Source organism: Artibeus jamaicensis, unplaced genomic scaffold (assembly GCF_021234435.1).
Source record: "Artibeus jamaicensis isolate MK-2021 breed Jamaican fruit bat unplaced genomic scaffold, CSHL_Jam_final scaffold_474, whole genome shotgun sequence".
Taxonomy (NCBI): domain Eukaryota; kingdom Metazoa; phylum Chordata; class Mammalia; order Chiroptera; family Phyllostomidae; genus Artibeus; species Artibeus jamaicensis.
In genome coordinates this window covers 48925732-48944052 of record NW_026522046.1, presented here as the reverse complement: position 1 = coordinate 48944052, position 18321 = coordinate 48925732, and the positions used below count along the sequence as shown (strand labels likewise).

The following is an 18321-nucleotide window of genomic DNA, read 5'->3' as shown; positions in this document are numbered from 1 at the left end:
ATATAAATATTTTAATTACTTATTTTAAAGTGTAAATATTTTAACCATAAATCTTAAAGTCTTTTGCACCAAGTACTCAGAGTTTTGAAATTCCTTAAACCAAGTCCTGTTGCTGGAGTGTTCAAAGTTACTGATCCACCAAAATGAGTCCTGGGCTGACGTTCGTCCGTCGTTACCTACTCCTCATGTGCAGCCACTGACGTCTGCTCCCTTCATTGTTAACTCTGCCACTTCGCTTTACCAGTTCACATGTCATTACCTACTCGCGTGTTTTTAAAAAATATCCCTTTTCTTCCGATTAATTAAACACAAATTTTTTTACTCCTGGTTCCTTGTGGAAAATAAATGGAAACACACACACAAAACAACAATCACGTGTAGTCGCACATCCCAGCAGCCCTCTGTCACCAGGCACATCTCCACGTGTGGGCTGGGCGTGTGCGGCACAGATGTAGTGTGTACGTGCCTGTCGGGCACGTGCCCAAAACGACCTGTCTCAGTGGACAGTCGTGGCCCCAGAGGATTACGACGGAGTCGGAAACTTCCCATCGCCCGTGACCGCGGAGCCGTCCTGACGTCCCCCAACACCCGGGACTCCCGTGTTTGCAGTGAGGCTGGTACGGATGAGTCTCCTGCGTGGCCAGCACACGCACTTACGTGCCGGACGGTACGCTGGACACCGGGGATAAACGTCTTTGCTTCTGTTTTGTGGATTTACTACATGTTTATCGTTATTTCACAGTGGGCTCTTCCTGCTTATGAAACAGACGTGCTGTGAACGGTTCGTCACCATACCGCGTGTTCACCGCGGCCGCTCCTGTGTGGCTCATGTGCTCGCAGCCCGGGGGTGACCGGCTGCCCGCAGAGCCGAGCGTGGAGCAGGCTGCGGGCCAGGTGTGTGTGGCGGCCTCCACAGTTCGAGCGGCAATGAGCTTGCAGCCACCGTGTTTTTCAGAACATGTCTCCGTCGTGATGCGGAGGGGGCTGTGGTTGCTGTTTTTCCTCTTTTGAAGTCACGTGCTACAAAACTGGGATCACGACATCCACATGGCAACCTCGCTTTCTCCCCTGTCTTAATGTATAGAGAACGTCCTTCCACGGTGTTAAATGTTCTTTTAAATTTTGATTTTTGGTGACAAATAGGAGTCTGTTATTTGAAGTTACTTATAACTTTAAAAACTCCTTCTTCCAGCTGGTCATTTGCCTTTAATTCAGTTTTTGTCTTTCTTTTTGTTTTTTTGGAGGGGCCCATAGAAATTTCGTCTTTCATCTTGTCCGACCAGTTAGTCTCTGCCTTTAGTTTCTTCCTGTTTTTCAGGCTTCGGTAAAACCCGAGGGTTTGTTGTCAGCTCTGCTCTGTCCACAGGTCCCGCAGCGGTGTGGTCGCCGTCTGCAGAAAACCCTCGTGTTTGTGGGGCAGGGACCTCTGACTTGGTTTTCTAACCCGTAGCCGAGTGGCAGGGCCTGACGGTGTCGGGCGCTGCAGCGCCGGCGGCCACGGGCTTTGGTTCCGGCCACCTCTGCTGCTCGGTTCCTGCCCAGACTTCGCAGAGGAGTCCAGCCCTCGAAGCTTCAGTTTCGGAATCTGTAAAATGATGCCGCCACCTCACGGGATTCAGTGGGAACTGGACTGCGTAGAGACGTGTGCGTGTAAGAAATACACAAAATCTATTCGTTGTGTGTGTGTGAAGCGCACGACGTGAGCACAGATTCAACCTTGTGTCAGGAAACATGTGGCGGCTGGTAATTCCGGCCTGTTGGGCTTCCACATCTACGTTGGAGGGTCTGTGTCAATTCGCCCCTTTCAGACGCAGAGAAATCGACGCCCATTCAGTTCATCTTGGGTGATGCAGTTTGGCTCTAAGGAGGAAGGGGGTGAGGAAGAAGATATCGGCTGCACGTCCCCCCTGCAGTCGACACCCCCCGAAGGACGGGAAGTCCACCCGGACCCCGTGTCTGCATTCCTTGAATTCCACCGCCTTCCTCTCCGCCTCTGCCAGGAGCTTCTGGCAGCTTCTGTGGCCTGGGGAATCTTCCTCTGGCCCGGGCTTCTCACTGTGGTGGGCTTCTCTGCCTCCTGGTTTTTACTTTGTGCTCTTTCTAGATGTTTCTGGGTCGCCTCCCGTTCCCTGGATGGGGCCATGGTGCGGGGAAGGTGCCTTCGAGTCCTGGTGTAACTTCCTTGGCATCCGGCTCCTTGGCACCTGGCTCCTTCGCCTGCAGAAAACCGTCTTAACTGTGGAAGACAGAGGGCGTCCGGGGGTCGGGTCGGAGCGGCAAAGGGGACGTTGGTTATGCGGCTTTGCTCTCCACATTTGGTTTGGTGGCCGACTCTTTCTCGCACTCCGCATTTTGCCGACCTTAGGGCTGTGATTGTCTTTATTTGTTCACTGGCTCTTGGCTGGATGTCCTGTGACGTCCAGTGTGATCTGAGATCTCTCTAGGTTCCAGGGTTGGGTTGAGGATTTTGTCTTGGACTATTATTGGCCGCATTTCTGCATTTCCCATTCTTGCAGTGCCCTGCCCCGTCCCCAAAGCGACTTTGTTCTTGTCCCTTTTCAGCTATGTTGGGCTGCCGAGTGTCCTGTGATGTGAGAATAGACTATCGATTGTTTCCTGTAGCCTGCAGGCAGGGATGCTTCTTGAATGAGAGCTCATTTTGGAGTTTAAAGTATTAAATGTCAATTTTGAAGATGGCACGTCTGATCTCTTTGTTGTGGAAGCCACGGCGACCCAAGGCCAGGGGAGGAAAGAGAGAAAGCTCAGGACCCCCCACTTCTAGCGCAACCCCCTTCCTCCCGGAAGACTCTTCCCTTTCCCTCACCCTTTTCAAACACTCACTTCTGATCCTAAAGCCCTTTGCTGGGTGTGCTGGAGGTCGGAACTTCCCAGCTGTTACCAGTTCAGAGAGGAAGAGCGTTGCCTTTACTTGGCCGTCGGAGAAGATGGTCTGTGTTTCCTCTTTCAGACATTTATGGATTGTCTTCCTGATGCAGAGCAGCTGGCAGCGGTGTTTGCACAAATTAGCACGAGGTGCCTGCCCGGGCCGATGGTCGGGGAAAAGGTAGTCCCCTCTGGGGGGACCACATGGTAGGGGCGCCCCTCTGGGTGTCTGTGGCTCCCTGGGCCATGGCAGGCTGGGGTGGGGGGCTGGGTTCCTGTCCCAAATGCCCCCCCCCCCCGCAGTGGGCCTTTTTGTGTAGGACACCAAACACACAGCACACAGGGGCAGGAGTCAGATCTGCCCTGCGCCGGGAGCCCCACACACAGAACTCACCACGTTGCAGTGAAAACATTTCCTGGAAGTGCCATGCACGAGGGGTCCTAGGGTTTCCCGGGGACCTTGGGGAGATGTCTGCCACTCCGCCGTCTGCTGGAGAGACAACAAGATGAAAGAGGGGGGAGGGAAGGAGCTGGGCTCGGTTTCTGCCCTGGAGACACAAGGAAGGGGGTCTGGGGACATGCCCTGCCCTGGAGCCTGGAGACCTGCGACCCTTCTGTGTCCTGAGTCACCACTGGAGCTGACAGCAGCCCCTGGCTTGGGTTTCCTGTGTGTCAAGGGTTGACTTGACCATCAGCTGTCCACCCCCCCCAACGTTGGAAGAGAAAAATCCCCTGAAGGGCTGATGGTCCCCCACCCAGTTTTCCCTTGTCTGGGTGAACAGCGTGACAGTTTAATTAGGGGCCGGTGACAGTTCCGCGCAAGTGGAGAGATGAAAAGCAAGAGCCTTTGAACAGAGTTTTCCTTTTTTCTTTGTTCTTTTCTTTCTGGGAAAGGAGCGGGTGGTTTTGGGTTTCTCCGAGTGTAACCCGAGCTCCTGCGTCTCTGGGTGACGAGGATTTGAGATCTGGACGGTGACTTGTGACCCCGCTCACGCAGCTGGGCGGGCCATGTCGCCTGGTCGGCTCCAGGTGGCTTCCGCCCCCAAAGGGCTGGTGCTCGGCTGGTCATGTGAGCACCTGTCGGGGTCTCTGTGGAGGCTTTTGAGGTGTGGGGGGCTGTTTGTTAGGGTGTCCTTCCCCCAGACTCGGAACGTGACCCTACTTGGTGATGGGGTCTTCACAGGGGTGATCACGGTGAATCGGGGCCCCGTGGGTGTCCCCCTGAGGAGAGGACACCCGGACACAGACTCGCGGAGGGAAGGAGACCCTGCCTGTGAGGACCCAGGAGAAGACTGCAGGCCAAGGAGAGCGGGCGCAGGAGCAGCGAAGCCCGTGGGTGCCTTGATCCCAGGTGGCATTCAGCCGCCCCGCCCGTGGTGCTGGGTGACAGCTGGCGGAGGTGTCCGGATGCCCAGCCAAAGCCACCAGGGGTCACGCTGGGCAGGGGCAGCGGGGCCCAGAGACCACTCTCTGCTGGAATCCGCTCACTTCTTCCATCACTTTTGCCTCTTGGGGTTCTTTCCTGTCGGGGTTTTCTGTCTCACACCCCTCGCCTCCCGACTTTCGCTCTGGGGAGTTGCCTTCCGTGCAGACAGACACCGGAGCCCCTGGAGGCCACCTCTGGCTCCGTGAGGAAACTCCCGTCGCCCGTGGGACTCCCGACTTGCCCTCCTGCCGTGCTGCCCTGGGCGGTCTGGCCCCGCGTGCAGGGGGCTGAACTAGCAGTGAAGTAAACCAGGTTTAGGGCCCCCAGCAGTGGCTTCTGTCCCCCGGTGCCTTCATTTCTGCGGCCTGGAAGACGATCAGGCGTTTTAAATCTCCACTGGAATTTCTTAAGGGACGCACAAAATTTCGAGGGCCGTCCACAAAGGGACTTACGTTTTTTCTGTTTCTAGGAGAGCGACACATGGTTTATGAATAATTTGCACGTGGTTTGTGGGAACCAGGCGGGGACCTGCTGGGAGCCGCACCCAGAAGCTGCGGAGCCGTGGCTTTGAGTCAGGCCCAGGCCGAGCGCATGCGGGCTGGGCGGCTGGTGGGCATATTCCTGTGAACCGAGGGTCCCCCTTGAAAAGGGGGGCGTGGCAGGGTCTCCTTCCAGGCACCTGCCGTGTCTCACTTGTCCAGCGGTCAGTGGTGGGACCAGTTCTGAGATGCGTGTGGCCTTTGGCTGTGGGCCGTGGGCCTTTTCACCGGTTTTCACACCGTGCGGCTGCCAAGGAAATGGCAGTTGTGCAGGTAGCTAGTTTCCGTTGTGTTTGCCGATGGCTGAGCTAGATCGTTCGGGCCACTGACGGGGTCCCCAGCCAGCCTGAGTGTGTACGCGGCTCAGGTTGCCGACTCGACGGGCGCCCTGAACCCCGCCGTGGGTCGTTTCTCTGCGTCGTGAGCAACACGCGTCCAGCACAGTGAGGCGTCACCACCGATCCCCTAACAAACTATGGTGGCAATCAGAAGGTCCGGGTTTTTTTGGAGGCGGGGCGGTGGGGTCAGCAGGTCCTGTGTCCTGGGAAAGACGGGATTAACACCTTTCCCACCTTGTTCTGACCCGACAAAGCCCCACAGCAGGAGAGGCTGCCGTGGGGTCGGGGTTGCTCGGTGGTTGTTGTTTAGATGTTATTTATTTATTTGTTTTCAGAGGAAAAGGGAGGGAGAAAGAGAAACATTAAAGTGTGGTTGCTCTCTCGCACCCCCTACTGGGGACCTGGCCTGCAACCCAGGCATGTGCTCTCACTGGGCATCCAATCAGCAACCCTTTGGTTCGCAGGCCAACACGCAGTCCACCGGTTCTTTCACCAGTGTATTTATTGTTGACTCCCTGTGTTTGGTGCTTTGGGGGCCAGCCGTGGGAGGGGATGCCAAGAGGGGTTACCTGTGGGCCTGGTTGACTGTTTTCCAAAGCCGAGGAAACAATTTGAGCATCTCCTGCTCTAACTTTCCCTCCTCTCCCCCTTGGATTCCTCAGTTGTGGCCACCGCCTGCCGGGCAGGGACCTGGGGTTGCTTTTCCGTGTGGGTGACGCGTGCACTCTGAAGCAGGCGCGCGGCTGTGCGGAGGCGGCCCTTCTGTCGTCATCTCGCCGTCTTCCTTCCTCCCTCTCGAGGACCGGCTTCTGGGTTCCCACCAGCAGGGAGTCCCAGGGTGTCGGGACGCGATTTGCTCTGGGGACCCGGGCTAGAGTCAGGGCGCAGCTGGTCCCCGTGACGGTGGCCCTGAACCCCTGGGGTGGGCGTGGAGGGTCTCCCAGCCCCGCCCACTGCCCTGCAGGGTGACTGAATGCGGCCCAACACAAAATCGTAAATGTACTCACATCCTTTTTCTGCTCATCAGTTCCCGCTAGCGTTGGTGTATTTAACGGGTGGCCAGGACAACTCCTCTTCTTCCCGCGTGGCCCTGAGACGCCACAGGGCCGGGCAGCCCTGCTTTGTGCTTCCTCCTGCCAGAGTCCAGCCTTTGCCTTCCCTCGGCACCGGGTTCTGCTGCCGTTGCCGAGACCGGTCCTAACGAGCTCCGTCGTTCAGACCGGGGAAGGAAGGCTTGCTCAAACGGGGACCAGGGAAGTCCCCGTTTACAAGAAGACAGGTTTTAGCCGCAGCCACGGAGGGCGGCCGGCAGGGAGCCGGGGTCAGCGCTGCCTCCGTGAGCAGCGGCATTTACGGGCCTCGTGCGAGGTGGCCGCCCGCCTGCTCACTGTCTGGCACCCCCTCTCGGCGCCGCCCTGGAATTAGTTACAAAGCCCGAGAAGGTTGTTTTCTGCTGTCTGTTGAGTAAGTCTCCTCTGCACAGAAGCACAAAAGCACACTCTGCTCCGATGCTTATGCAGATCGCTTCTTGGAAGAAGGCGTGAAACCAAGCTATTGCCACACCTTCCCACTGGGTCGTGCCAGTCACCGCATTCCTGATTCCGGCTCAGTCTCAGGGTTACTCCCAGAGCCTCGGAGCCCTGGGCCCCTTGTCACGGTCCTCGTGGGTTTTGGGGTGTCTGCCCCAGCACACCCTGCTCAGTCCGTGTCGTCCAGGTTCTGTTGCTGTGATGGGATGTACGAAGGGAGACGTCCGTCACTGCTGACCACGTGCAGAGAGGCCTGGACCAGTCGGCCGGGGCTGCCTGGATAGAACTCCGCAGGCTGCGTATTCTGACGTGAGCACAGGCACCCGGAGGTGTTTTCTCCCGGTCGTGGAAGCGGGGCATCTGAGATCGGGGTGTCAGCAGGGCCAGTCTGTCCCGAGGCCTCGCTGCTTGGCTAGCGGACGCCCCTTCTCCCTGGGTCCTCCTCACGGAGCCTCTCCTTGGTGTGGACAAGTCCCGTCCCATCGGGCCGTCCTGCATGGCCTTGAACATCCATAATGTAACCTCCCGAGGCCCAGTCTCCAAACATAGCGACCTTGGGGGTTCGGGCTTCACCCTGTGAATTTGGGGGGCAGTGCTGCTCAGCCTGTGGCAGGTGGTGACAGTGAAGGAATCTGCGCTCTCCTCGCACGTGGGCCCTGAACACCTGCATCCGTCTTGGCGTGCGGCACGGTGTGGCTGAGGATGTTGTAGGCGCCTCATCGGTGTCGGCTGGTGGAGGAAACGTCCGTGTGAGTTCGCCACCCAGTCCTCATCACGAAACCCTAGGGTTCTGGAAAGAGCTGTTTTCAGCTCATTCCCAGGTAGGAAGAAACTCCAGGTGGTCAGGCCCCCTATTTCCCGGACACCCTGATGCTCTGGAACATTGCCGTGCACAGCGGCGTCGTGAAAGGGGGACAGGAACTTTGGAAAACACAGCACACGCTGTGTCGTGGGCGAAGCGCCACGAGTGTCCCGTGAAAGGAAAGAGGCATCTCTTTGATCAGTGCTTTCTCCCTCCTCTGTCGTGGGGGAGGTCCCAGTCCGTCTGCCATCCCGCCGTGGAGGCGGGACACACGGACAGTGTGTCTGCTGCTCTGGGGTGCAGGGTGACGGATGCTGCAGGCAGTGAGGGGCGACCAGGATGGGGGACAAGCTTGAAATCCCGCTGACCCTGCTCCTACATGGACCGTCCCAGCTGAGTCACCGTCGAGGAAGGCGGGAAACCAGACCGGTGCTAAAACTACTGTCTTGGGGGGCACAAGCGACTCTGTTCCAGGGTTTGAAGCACCGCAGGGTGGTCCGGCCTTTTTTTTTTTTTAACATGCTAAAACCGCCGGTTCAGGAAATGCACGTTTTTTCTTGGCGGAGCTAAACTTAAATGCTTTCCGCCCTCTTCACGGGCCGGCTCCGTGGAGAAAGTAATCCAGCACCAAGGGCGTGACCTGGGCACCTCGGGCACCCACAGGGGTGTGGGGCGTGTGCCCTGGCCGGGCCGATGCTGGTGCACCCTCATCCAGTACAGTTTTACGGGGTGATTTCTCTCCTGATGCCTGACAGGGGCCTTAGGCACGGATTCCTTCCCTCCAGGCCCCCCTCGATGACTGGGACCCACAGGGGGGCCTGTCCCTGTCCCTGGGGTGGAAGGGTGGGGGCCCCTCCAGCTGGCCTTTCACCTCTCTAGTCCCCGCTCCCCCTCCCCTCCACCCCTGCAGTTGCCAGCTCGGCTCCTTAGAGCTTCTTCTTTTGTTTTTGTCCTTTCTTTCCTACCAGCTTAGCTGTTTAAAAGTTTGCTGATTTTATCCATGGCAGGTGGGCGTTGTTTTGGTGGGAGTGGGGGTGGGGAGGAGGGTGGGGCTGCCGCACTGTCTGAAATGCACTTCCTTCGTGTGGGGAGAAGTGGGGGAGCCACGGGGGAGCCCGTGCCTTTGCGTCTGCTCCCTGCGTAGCTTCCCAGGGAGACCTGCGGGCAGCCTCTGTGAAATTCCGGGCCTTGGCAGCCCATCGGGCCTGTGGAAGAGTGGGGTCTTTGTTTTGAGGGCCTTTCACAAGGCCATCGTCCTTTTTCTTGGTCGCTGAGGGCGACACACAGGCTGCCGGCCCCTGGCACCCCCACCTCTCAGCCCGCTCGGGACAGCTGGGGGTCCTGTCCAGTCCTCACCCTCGGTCCTGGGTGAGGATGTGCGGTTTGATTTTCCTCCTGAAGACCCCCGACTAAGGCAGCTTGTCTTCTCCGTGAGAGACCCCCTCGCCCAGAGTGAGGCCGGCAGATATCTGGTCGCTGCGGGGTTGGCGGGGGTGGGGGCACCCGCTGTGTTCGCACCCTGTGGTCTCAGCACCCAAACCGCCTGGCTCAGAACAGCGGGAGCTCGCTCTCTGACGGCTCCGGTGGCCGGAGCCGAGATGCCCTTCGCTGGACCGAACATCAGGTGACAGCAGCCTGTGCTGCCTCTGAGGCTCTAGGGGACCTCAGCCCTCGGCCTCTGCCAGCTTCCGGTGGCCGTGGCGTTCCTTGGCTGGGGGCCCGACACCACCCCCTCTGCCCCCTTCCTCTCCCTCTGCCTCTGTTTAATAAGGACCCTGGAGAGGACGTGGAGGGCCCACCTGGCCAGCGCCGGCCACTCTCTCCTCTCAGGTCCCTTCCCTCTTTCCGAAGACGGTCCCATCCACACGCTCCGGGGACGGGGACTTCATGTCTTTGGGTGGCCGTTGCATAACCTGCTACAGGCAACTCGGAGCTGAAGGAGTGGCCCTTGTAACAGCCTGTGTGCACTGTTTTGGAAGGCGGATCCGTTACTGCTGGGCCTCAGACTCGTGTTTCTTCCTCCTTTCTTGCCAAAGGGTGTGATTTTTAAAGCTGCAGCACCGACGAGAGCAAAGGCAGACTGAGTCTGCTGTTCAGCCCCCTCTCCGTCCCCCTGAAAGAGAACGGGTGTGCGAGCGTGCGTGTGAGTGAGTACGTGTGCGTGTGCACGGTCACAAACAAGTACAGTTTTTAGGGCTGGTGGTCCAGTGACTATGGAACTAGTTGGGGCCAAACAGCAGCCAGAGCATCCCTCCCTCCTGCGGGTGGACAGCGGCAGCGTCGGCTGACCGGGGACAGCGCGGCCCCCAGTTTGTCTGGTCCCACCGGCTGGTCATCCCCTCTGCATCCTGTCTTTGGGTTGAGGGCCCGCGAATCCCCATGAAGTGAGTGAAGGTGGCCCAGGCGCCCCCAGTTGGAGGAGGAACGCGTCCCGGGACGTGAGGTGCGTCGCGGTGACTGCGGCTGACGGCACGCGGAGGGTCGTGTGAGGGTCGCCGAGTCCCGAGGTCTCACGGGTTCTCCTCGAACACACCACAAACTCGGCCTGGTGAGGGCTGTTGCCTGGACGCGATAACCCTGCACCTGGTGCGTAAACATGTCACATTGTCAGGTTGTGCGACAGAATCCAGGACGTGTCTCATGCCCTTATATCTCAGTAAAAAAGAGACTTTTTTCCCCAGGGAGACGGCGGACTCTGCGTTTGTAGCCGTTTTTGCTTCCGTAGTAAAAACTCGATTCAGTGCTTTCTCCGTCAGTCGTCTGTTGGTCACTTGCTGCCACACGGGCCGGTGTGTGGTGCAGGGGAGCCGGCCCCTGCGTGAAGGGGGCCAGTGCTTTAAACGGTGCCACAGATGGCGCCCGAGGCAGGGACATGAGGAAGGACAGTTAAGGGGGCCCACTCTTGTGGGGAGGTGGGACTCGAGTTAGTGTCTGAAGGACGGGGGCCTCTGAGTGGGGGTGGGGGCGGCGTGCATGCGGGGAGTGACACTGTGTGTCCTGGGAGCGTGAGAGTGCCCGCCGGAGAGCCAGGGCAGGGCCGACCGTCCCGGGGTGGCTCGGTGAGCGGGGCCTGAGCCGGGCGGAGCAGTGCGCACCCCGGGGACTGGGAGTGAGAAGCCAGAGTTGCGGACGTGGGGTTTCCAGGGCGAGCGTAGAGAGACCACGAGGGGTCAGGGTGAGTGTCAGGGACGGACGAGCGCTGCTGACGTCGTGGTCCCACCTGGTGGCAGCCGGACTTTTATTTTTCTGTCACAAACTGGAGTCAAGAAAACGGCATTTTAGTGTCTTTCTGCAAACGAGTCTGTGTGTATCAACAATTCACTGGTCATTTATCACTGACCTGTGTCGACTTCTGTGTTAACACACTGAGATCATTGCGAAACAGTCACAAGTGCACTTATGCAGCGAGGATGTCAATAGGAACGGGAGGCCGCTGTTCTAACCTGCGCCTGGGGGTGTGGGGGGCTGGGCAGCCATGGACGCACGCCCCTCGGGTTGCAGAGTCTCAGGGCGGGGCGCTGTGTCTGGCCCTGGGAGGCCGGGCCCCAGGTGAGCCAGACCGGAGGCGTCCGGAACAGGGAGGAGGACGGGGGAGGGAGGCCGTTGGCAGACGGGGTCCCCCGGGCGTCAGTGCCTGATGAAGGCCGGAGGGTCCACGCATGGGACACCTGGACTCTGGGGAAGTGACCCAGGAGGAGCTTCCTGTGTGTTGCGGACATGAGGCCTGGGAGCAGCCGCAGGTTGGGGCCTGACCTGGGGCCGAGAGTCACCCTTTGCGGCCATCTCCTGGGGGGACACCTGAGCACTGGAGGCGGGGCAGCCTGGTCCGGGGGCTGGTGCCACTGTGGGGGCTGCCACGCCACCCCCTCACTGAGCCTTGCATCCCGCGTGCCCCACCCACGGCTTCGAACAGCAGATGGGGCGGCGTTGGCTGGTGCAGAAGTGGCGGTGGGGGGACCCCCCCCGGAGGGAGGACGGTGAGGCCTGAGGGGCGGGGAGAGGCCCCTGGCCGGGGAGATCTTGGCGTGGCACCCCTGGGGACCCCAGTTGGACACTGTCCTGCTGCAGAGCCCAGCAGACCACCGTCCAAGTCGCTTCACAGTAAATTTCCCTCCTTCCCTCAATTATTGCGCCTTTTGGTCCTTGCGAGGTCACACCTGGCTTTCTTTCCCTTGCGGTGTCTTGGATCACGCCTGTCTCCGGGTGCGGAGAGTAGCTGTTCTCCTCGGTTCATGTGTGGAGTTGGGGAATGACCTTGGCCCGCAGGGACTGACCACAGCCGTGTTCTCGCGGTCTCCTCAGGTTGCCATCAAAGTCATAGACAAGAAGCGCGCCAGGAAGGACACGTACGTCACCAAAAACCTCCGGCGGGAGGGGCAGATCCAGCAGATGATCCGCCACCCCAATATCACCCAGCTGCTGGACATCCTGGAGACGGAGAACAGCTACTACCTGGTCATGGAGCTGTGCCCCGGCGGCAACCTCATGCACAAGATCTACGAGAAGAAGCGGCTGGACGAGCCCGAGGCCCGCAGATACATCCGGCAGCTGGTCTCCGCGGTGGAGCACCTGCACCGGGCCGGGGTGGTGCACAGGTGAGCGCAGCATGGCGGCCGGGGCGGAGCCGCCGTGGCGGGTTCGCGACTCACCTGCCTGTGTGTCCAGGGAGCTGTTTTGTGAGGCGGGCTGATGCCGCGGTGGGGTTCCAGCAGGGGCGTCTGCAGGCAGAGGGCCTGGGCTTGCATCCGGCCCTGCCCTGCACCTGCTGCGTGACCCTGCGTTAAGTAGCCACTCGGGGCCTCTGTCTCTTCTTCTGTAAAATGGGGCTGATGGTGGTGCCGACCTCGTGGGTGGTGTGAGGAGCGAACGGGGAACGTAACGAGTTGATCTGTGGAGAAAGCTGGGACCGGCGTTTGGTCCAGAGGAAGGGACAGGGAGGTGTCCGTCGCTGTCCTTACTACGTGCAGAGGACGGGGACCAGCCACGTGGGACGGTGGCGGGAGGCTGTCTGCAGCCAGAGCTGGGTGCTGCCGCCCTCCCATCTGCCGTCTTGTGGTGGCCACTCCACAGCTGTCCTTGCAGTTAAAGCGAATCACCGTGGAACCGTCGACTGGCCCTTCCAAGTGACAGGTGTCCCCCAGGAGCCAAACCAGCCTCGCAAATAATTGTGAAAAGTCAAACATTTTTAGAGCAGCGGCCGGCTGCCCTCTGCGCGGAGCCCCACAGAGGGTGGAGCCCTGGCTGGTGTGGCTCAGTGGACTGAGTGCCGGCCTGTGAAGCAAAGGGTCGCCGGTTCAATTCCCAGTCAGGGCACATGCCTGGGTTGCAGGCCAGGTCCCCAGTAGGGGGCGCAGGAGAGGCAACCACACACTGATGTTTCTCTCCCACTCTTTCTCCTTCCCTTCTCTTCTCTCTAAAAATAAATAAAATATTTTTAAAAAAGAAAGAGGGTGGAAGCCGCATAGGGGGACATGTTGGTGGCGGTACCTGCTCTCAGCGCTGCGCCACCATTTGATGAGAAATGAAAGCACCCCCTTTTCCTCCCCAGGGGGTGCTCACCTCTCCAAGACGGCAGAGTCCTGTCTCCTCGGAGTTGCCACCGTGAAAACTCTGGGCTGTGGAGGGAGCGTAAGGAGCGCTCACGTTCAGTGGGTCCTTATCTCCTTCCCTCCCTCCCTCCCTCCTTCCTTCCTTCCTTCCTTCCTTCCTTCCTCCCTCCCTCCCTCCCTCCCTCCCTCCCTCCCTCCCTCCCTTCCTTCCCTCCTTTCTCCCTTCCCCTTACCCAAGGACATACTTGGAGGGGAAGGGAGGGGGAGAGAGAGGGAGAGAAACATCAGTGTGAGGGAGAAAAGTGGGTCGGTTGCCTCCTGCACTGCGCACCAGCCGAGGGCTGAACCTGCAAGTGCCCTCACTGGGAATTGAACCCGCGACCTTTCGGTTACGGGCCGCTGTTCCAACCAGCTGAGCCGCACCAGCCAGAGCTGGTGGATTCTCGTTTTAAAAAGGAAGATCGAAGCTTTGCGCAGTGGCAGTATTGTAGCCAATGAGGTTTATCCGAGGCGCGATTATTGCTAATTGAAAAAGGAAGATCGAAGCATCAGACAGGTTGGGTGTGTGTCTGCACACGTGTAACATTTTTTATTGAGACGATTCACATACCACAAAACTCAGCATTTTAAAGGACGCAGTGGAGTGGATTTTTAATGTGTTCACAGAGTTGTGTAACTTTCATGACTAACCTAGTTTTAGAGAATTTTCATCCCCCTAAGAAGAAACCCATTCACGCTCCCCCCCCCCCCGTCCCAACCCCCACAAGTCCCAGGCAGCCGGGCCCCTCCCGTCTGTCGCTGTGGATTCCAGTGTTTGGGACGTTTCCTCCGAGTGGGAAGGAACAGCCTGTGGCCTTTTGCGACCAGCTGCCTTGCCCCAGGGCCGTGCCTGCTGGATCCGGCTTCGGCGGGGCAGGTGTCCTCGAGTCCCTCCTCTTTACGGCTCAGGGACCTCTCGCCACAGCCGGTCTGTCCGCCCTCAGCGGCGGCCGGGCAGCTGTCCGGCCTGCGGCGGTCCTGAGTCAGCCGCCGCCACGCTCGCATGGGTGTTGCGCTGTGAACGTGTGCTCCCCTGCTCTAGGGAACTGCGGGGTCACCCGGCAACCCTGCGTTTGACCTTTTTCAGAAACACATGGTTTTAAAAAATGCAGCTTCTGAGGGTGCTTTTGCCCGTTGGCAGCCGTCCACACACAGTCTGCTTGGTGGGTAGAGTGGCTGCGGCTGTGTAAGTAGCTGCACTGTCCGGCTTTCCAGGGGGAGACAGACATTCCTGAGGGGGGGACGCGGTGGGGCAGCCCCCCCACCTCCGGAGCCAGCCTGGGCCCCGAGGTGCCCTTCACGCAGGTCATTTCCTCCCGGAGTGAGAGAACCTCTCCAGGTCCCTATTTTTAGTCCTGCGCATTGTCACGAAATCACGCGTCGTTAGGACTCTTTGAGTTTAGATCAGCGGGGAAGGGAACATTGAGAAATTTTGAGTGAACAATGCTATTTTTGGCTCTTTCCGACAATCCCCTGCATTGCCCGTCATGTCCTTAGCTCTGCCGCTGTTAGGGAAGGGACGGTCGCCAGAGAGCTGGGCGCTGGATCTGTGGGTGAGAGTGACGCCCACAGACACCATCTGCGTGCATCGGCGTGGGTCACCAGCTCCCCTGGCCGAGGCGGAGGGCAGAGCCTCAGCGCGGTCCTCGGGACTCGGGGCATCCGGACGGGGGATCGTGTGCGGGCTTCAGGGATTTTGAGGACAAGGAAGGAGAAGACGGTAGCAGCTGTGTCGTGGTCTCTCTGGAAGGAAGTTCTCCACAGCCCTTGGAAGGAATCTTCGTGAAATCCGGCCCCCGTCCCTGCCCTCCCTGTCTCAGTGGGAGAGGCAGGAGTTGAGTAATGTTTTGACAGCGAAGATGGGGCACCTCCTCCTGCTCTGACCTCCTGCACACTGCCGCTCGCCGCGCCTCGGAAATGCACCCGTGAGCCAAGGCGCCGAGGTTGGAAGGTTGGGGAGGGCGGGAAGCAGGGGGCTGGTGGGGGAGGCGCCGTGTCGTCTCTGTCTGTGGAAATCGTGGGCGTCGGCCACTCCGATGCAGGTGGCCCGTCCCGTGGCCGGGACAGCGTGGGCAGACGTTCGTTTGGAGTGCGCGCGGGCGGCGTTCACTGAAGCCCTGAGTCCGACTCAGCTCGGCTCCTGTCGGCCCCCAGGACCCGCTGGCCCCTGGTGGGACCTTCAGTGCGGCCCCTTTCCACGGTGCGGAACTTCCGCCTCGGTGCCGCTCAGACAGAATGTGTAAATTATTATTTACACATACATTATTCGGAGGCTGAGACTTTTCGGGGGAAGCAGAGGTGCCCTGGGGGCCGGCCCTCCTGGGAAGAGCTCCGAGCACACAGATTGGACAGCACCAGAGTGTGGGCCGCCTTCCCTGGCGTGAAGGGCCCTGTGTCCGTGGGGCGGAGGCCACTGCTGCGCTGGCTGTCGTCACCAACACATCTGGGGAGCCGTCTTTCCTGGGACGTTAAGTCTGTGTACCCAATTATCCACCAGAACTAGCAGCGTCATTCGAAGGTCAGCCTTCAACAGTCGAGTAAACATTACATTAAAAAAGAGGAAACTACCCTCGCGTTGAGCAGATTTCCCTCAGTGGCAGGGAGAACTGCCCCTCCCACCGGACCGGCCCTAAGATGTGTGTCTTTGGCTGCAACCGGCTGTTGGTGACTCTGGCAGCGGCACGGTGTGGTCTTCGCAGCCTGATCCCAGCATCGCCCGAGACACTCCCCAAGTTTCCACTCTAACGAGTGTTTTTCTCAGACGTGCTCAGCCAGCAGGACACCGACATCTGAGGATTCGCGTGTTGCACACCGAGCTCGAGCCCTGCGTCCATCCATAATCCCCGACAGCGCCGGCTCTGCTCTTGCTGCTGATCTGAGGGTCACCTGCGCCTTCAAACTGACAAGGTCCAATCACACCGGACAAGTGGACCTCATGGGGCAGCACTGTGCCGCCAGCTGCCGGGCGGAGGCACGTGACCCTCAGGGTGGGGCTGGGCCCGCACCGGGCATGACCCTGTTCATCCCCTGACTCGGCACGGCCTGTGTGCGCTGTGGAGGTTATGCTGGGAAGAGGGGGGCCCTGCTTTGTTCTGTGGGCCTGACGAGAAGCAGGCATCACCCGGACCCGTCTGGAATGAAGCAGTCCTTTCAGTGATCTGCTTTTCTCGGAGAGGGGAAGGCGGGGCGGGCAGATGGGAGGGGAGTTTGGGGACAGGACCTGCTGCTGGGAGCGTGTACCTCTCTGCAGGTGCTGTTGCTAGAGATTGAGGTTTTTGTGTGCGGCTGGGTTTTGAAAAGGGAGAGAGACGTGAGGTTTTCCCACGTTCTGGCCTGCCGCCTGGCAGGTTGGGGGGTGCCACGGCCAGCACTGTTGATTCTGAAGCCAGACCACCTGCGTCCCCACGGCAGCTCGGGCCGCACACTGCTCAGGACTGTGCGCCTCCGCTTCCAAGTGCGCAGGAGAGAGAAGGGGTGGGCCGCGTCGTGGGCTGGGCCAACACTGGGAGTACAGACAGTCCTCGCTTACGCAGTTGGTTGGTTGGTTCCCCGACTTCAAGCGGAATGATGCGGAACCAAACCCGCCTGGCCGAGGGCTGACTGGTACAGACCAGAGTTACATGGCTTGTTGGTGTGGTGCTGATACCGCGTTGAGCCCAAGGATGTTGTTTGGGGACCTGCTATGCTGAGGACGTGTTCCCTGTGACTGTCACACATGTGAGTCATTCATGTCACTCTCGGGAAGCAGAGTTCTGTGGGCTCAAGGCCCCACCGCTCACTGGTCTCTGCTTCTGTGGCTCTGGCCATCTTCGGCCGAATCCTGCTCACCCTTCAGGTCCCAGCTCCAAGCTCACCTCCTCCAGGAGGCCCTCCAGGCTAGGCGCCCTGGTCATAAACTTCCACAGCACCTTCTGCTTTGCTTTCTAAACACTTTTCACGTGACAACTCCCTTGTCTGACATCTGTCCTCTGTGCAGTTCCCCCCACCCTCGCTCCGCTGGCTCAGCGCCAGCCCAGGGGGCACACAATGGGATGGACGTGTCTCATGAAGGAAGGGAAAGGATCGAATACAGCCACTGTCGGAGCCAGCGCGGGGGTAGCAGCTTTCTGGTGGCCGGTCCCACATACTTTCTGGAATGTTCCATATGTTCCCCGGAATTTGAGGGAGTTTCTTCTTTGATTTGGTACCGATTTGTTTAATTTTTTGGGCCGCAGTGTCGAGAGTGGCCTCTTTTCAAGTGATGAATAGCTCCTTCGTTTTAACACTGTAGGAACTCAATTAGGCTTTCATTTTGAATACATAAAATCAGTATACGCGTAACTTTTTTTTGTTTTACCAAGTTGCCCATCTTATAAATCAATGGAAGATTAAAAAGCATTTGGTTTCGATACAGAGCTTTTGACGATAAAACCGAACCCACAAAACCCTTGTTCAGGGGAAATGCTTGCTACCTGGGGTTGCCGTGCTGGCCGTGGGCGCTTTGTTCTTGGTTTGTCACTGAAACCGTCCTGCGGCCACGTCCGTGGGCAAAACGTCCTCCTGCAGACTGGAGCCCGTGCGTGTCCGGTCCGGCCCCCCTTCCTTGGACCTCTCGCTTGAGAGCTGAAGCCCCCAGTGTGGTTCCTCATCACCAGACTCATCCCCCAGTTGAGTCTTTCTGGACCCTCCCCCAGGACGTGGGTGAGAACCTGCCACTTGAACGTCCTCACCTCTTACCTGTCGGTGCCCGTTCAGCCCGGCGTGCCCCCGAACGCGGGGGCCCACGCGTTCTCATTGCCTGCGGCGAGCTGCCCTGCCGGACAAACCCTCTTTTGAGGCCCTTTGTCCAGAAGAGTCCGAAGCGCCGAGCCTTACGTGACTAGGGCAGGGCGGTCGGCGGCCGGTCGGTGGGAGAGAACCCGCCGCAGGGCTGTCTTCCGTCCGTCCGTCTGTCCATCCCTGGGCGGCGTGGGTTCCACTGGCTCCCCCCCGCCAGGCTCCCTCCGGCCTTCTGGCCCCTCCGAACCCCGCGGCCCCTGCTGGTCTGTGTTGTGTCACTCAGTTCCCCCCTTGCATGTCGGGGAGGCCCTGCGGGGCTCCCCAGGCTCCCTCTTGAGTTGCTGCCCCTCGGCCTGGGCCTCGGGTGTGTTGGAGCCCGACCTTCGACCTCTGCTGGCCTTGGCCCGGCCTGGGAGAAACTCGGTCATCCCCTCCCAGTGCTCTGGCCAAGTGCGAGC

At 59.3% G+C, this 18321-nt stretch overlaps 1 protein-coding gene and 1 non-coding gene across 5 annotated transcripts in view; both read left to right on the top strand.

Moving 5' to 3' along the window:
- HUNK (hormonally up-regulated Neu-associated kinase) overlaps positions 1-18321 on the top strand; it is a 66217-nt gene that overhangs the window by 11488 nt on the left and 36408 nt on the right. For all 4 annotated transcript variants that reach the window (XM_037161439.2, XM_053657770.1, XM_053657771.1 and 1 more), the window contains exon 2: positions 11820-12112. In XM_037161439.2, the coding sequence (XP_037017334.2) occupies positions 11820-12112 (293 nt within the window). The remainder of the gene's footprint in view (positions 1-11819; positions 12113-18321) is intronic.
- Positions 13532-13671, top strand: LOC119061092 (U4 spliceosomal RNA). The gene has a single exon (XR_005084720.1). It is a non-coding gene; the product is annotated as a U4 spliceosomal RNA (small nuclear RNA).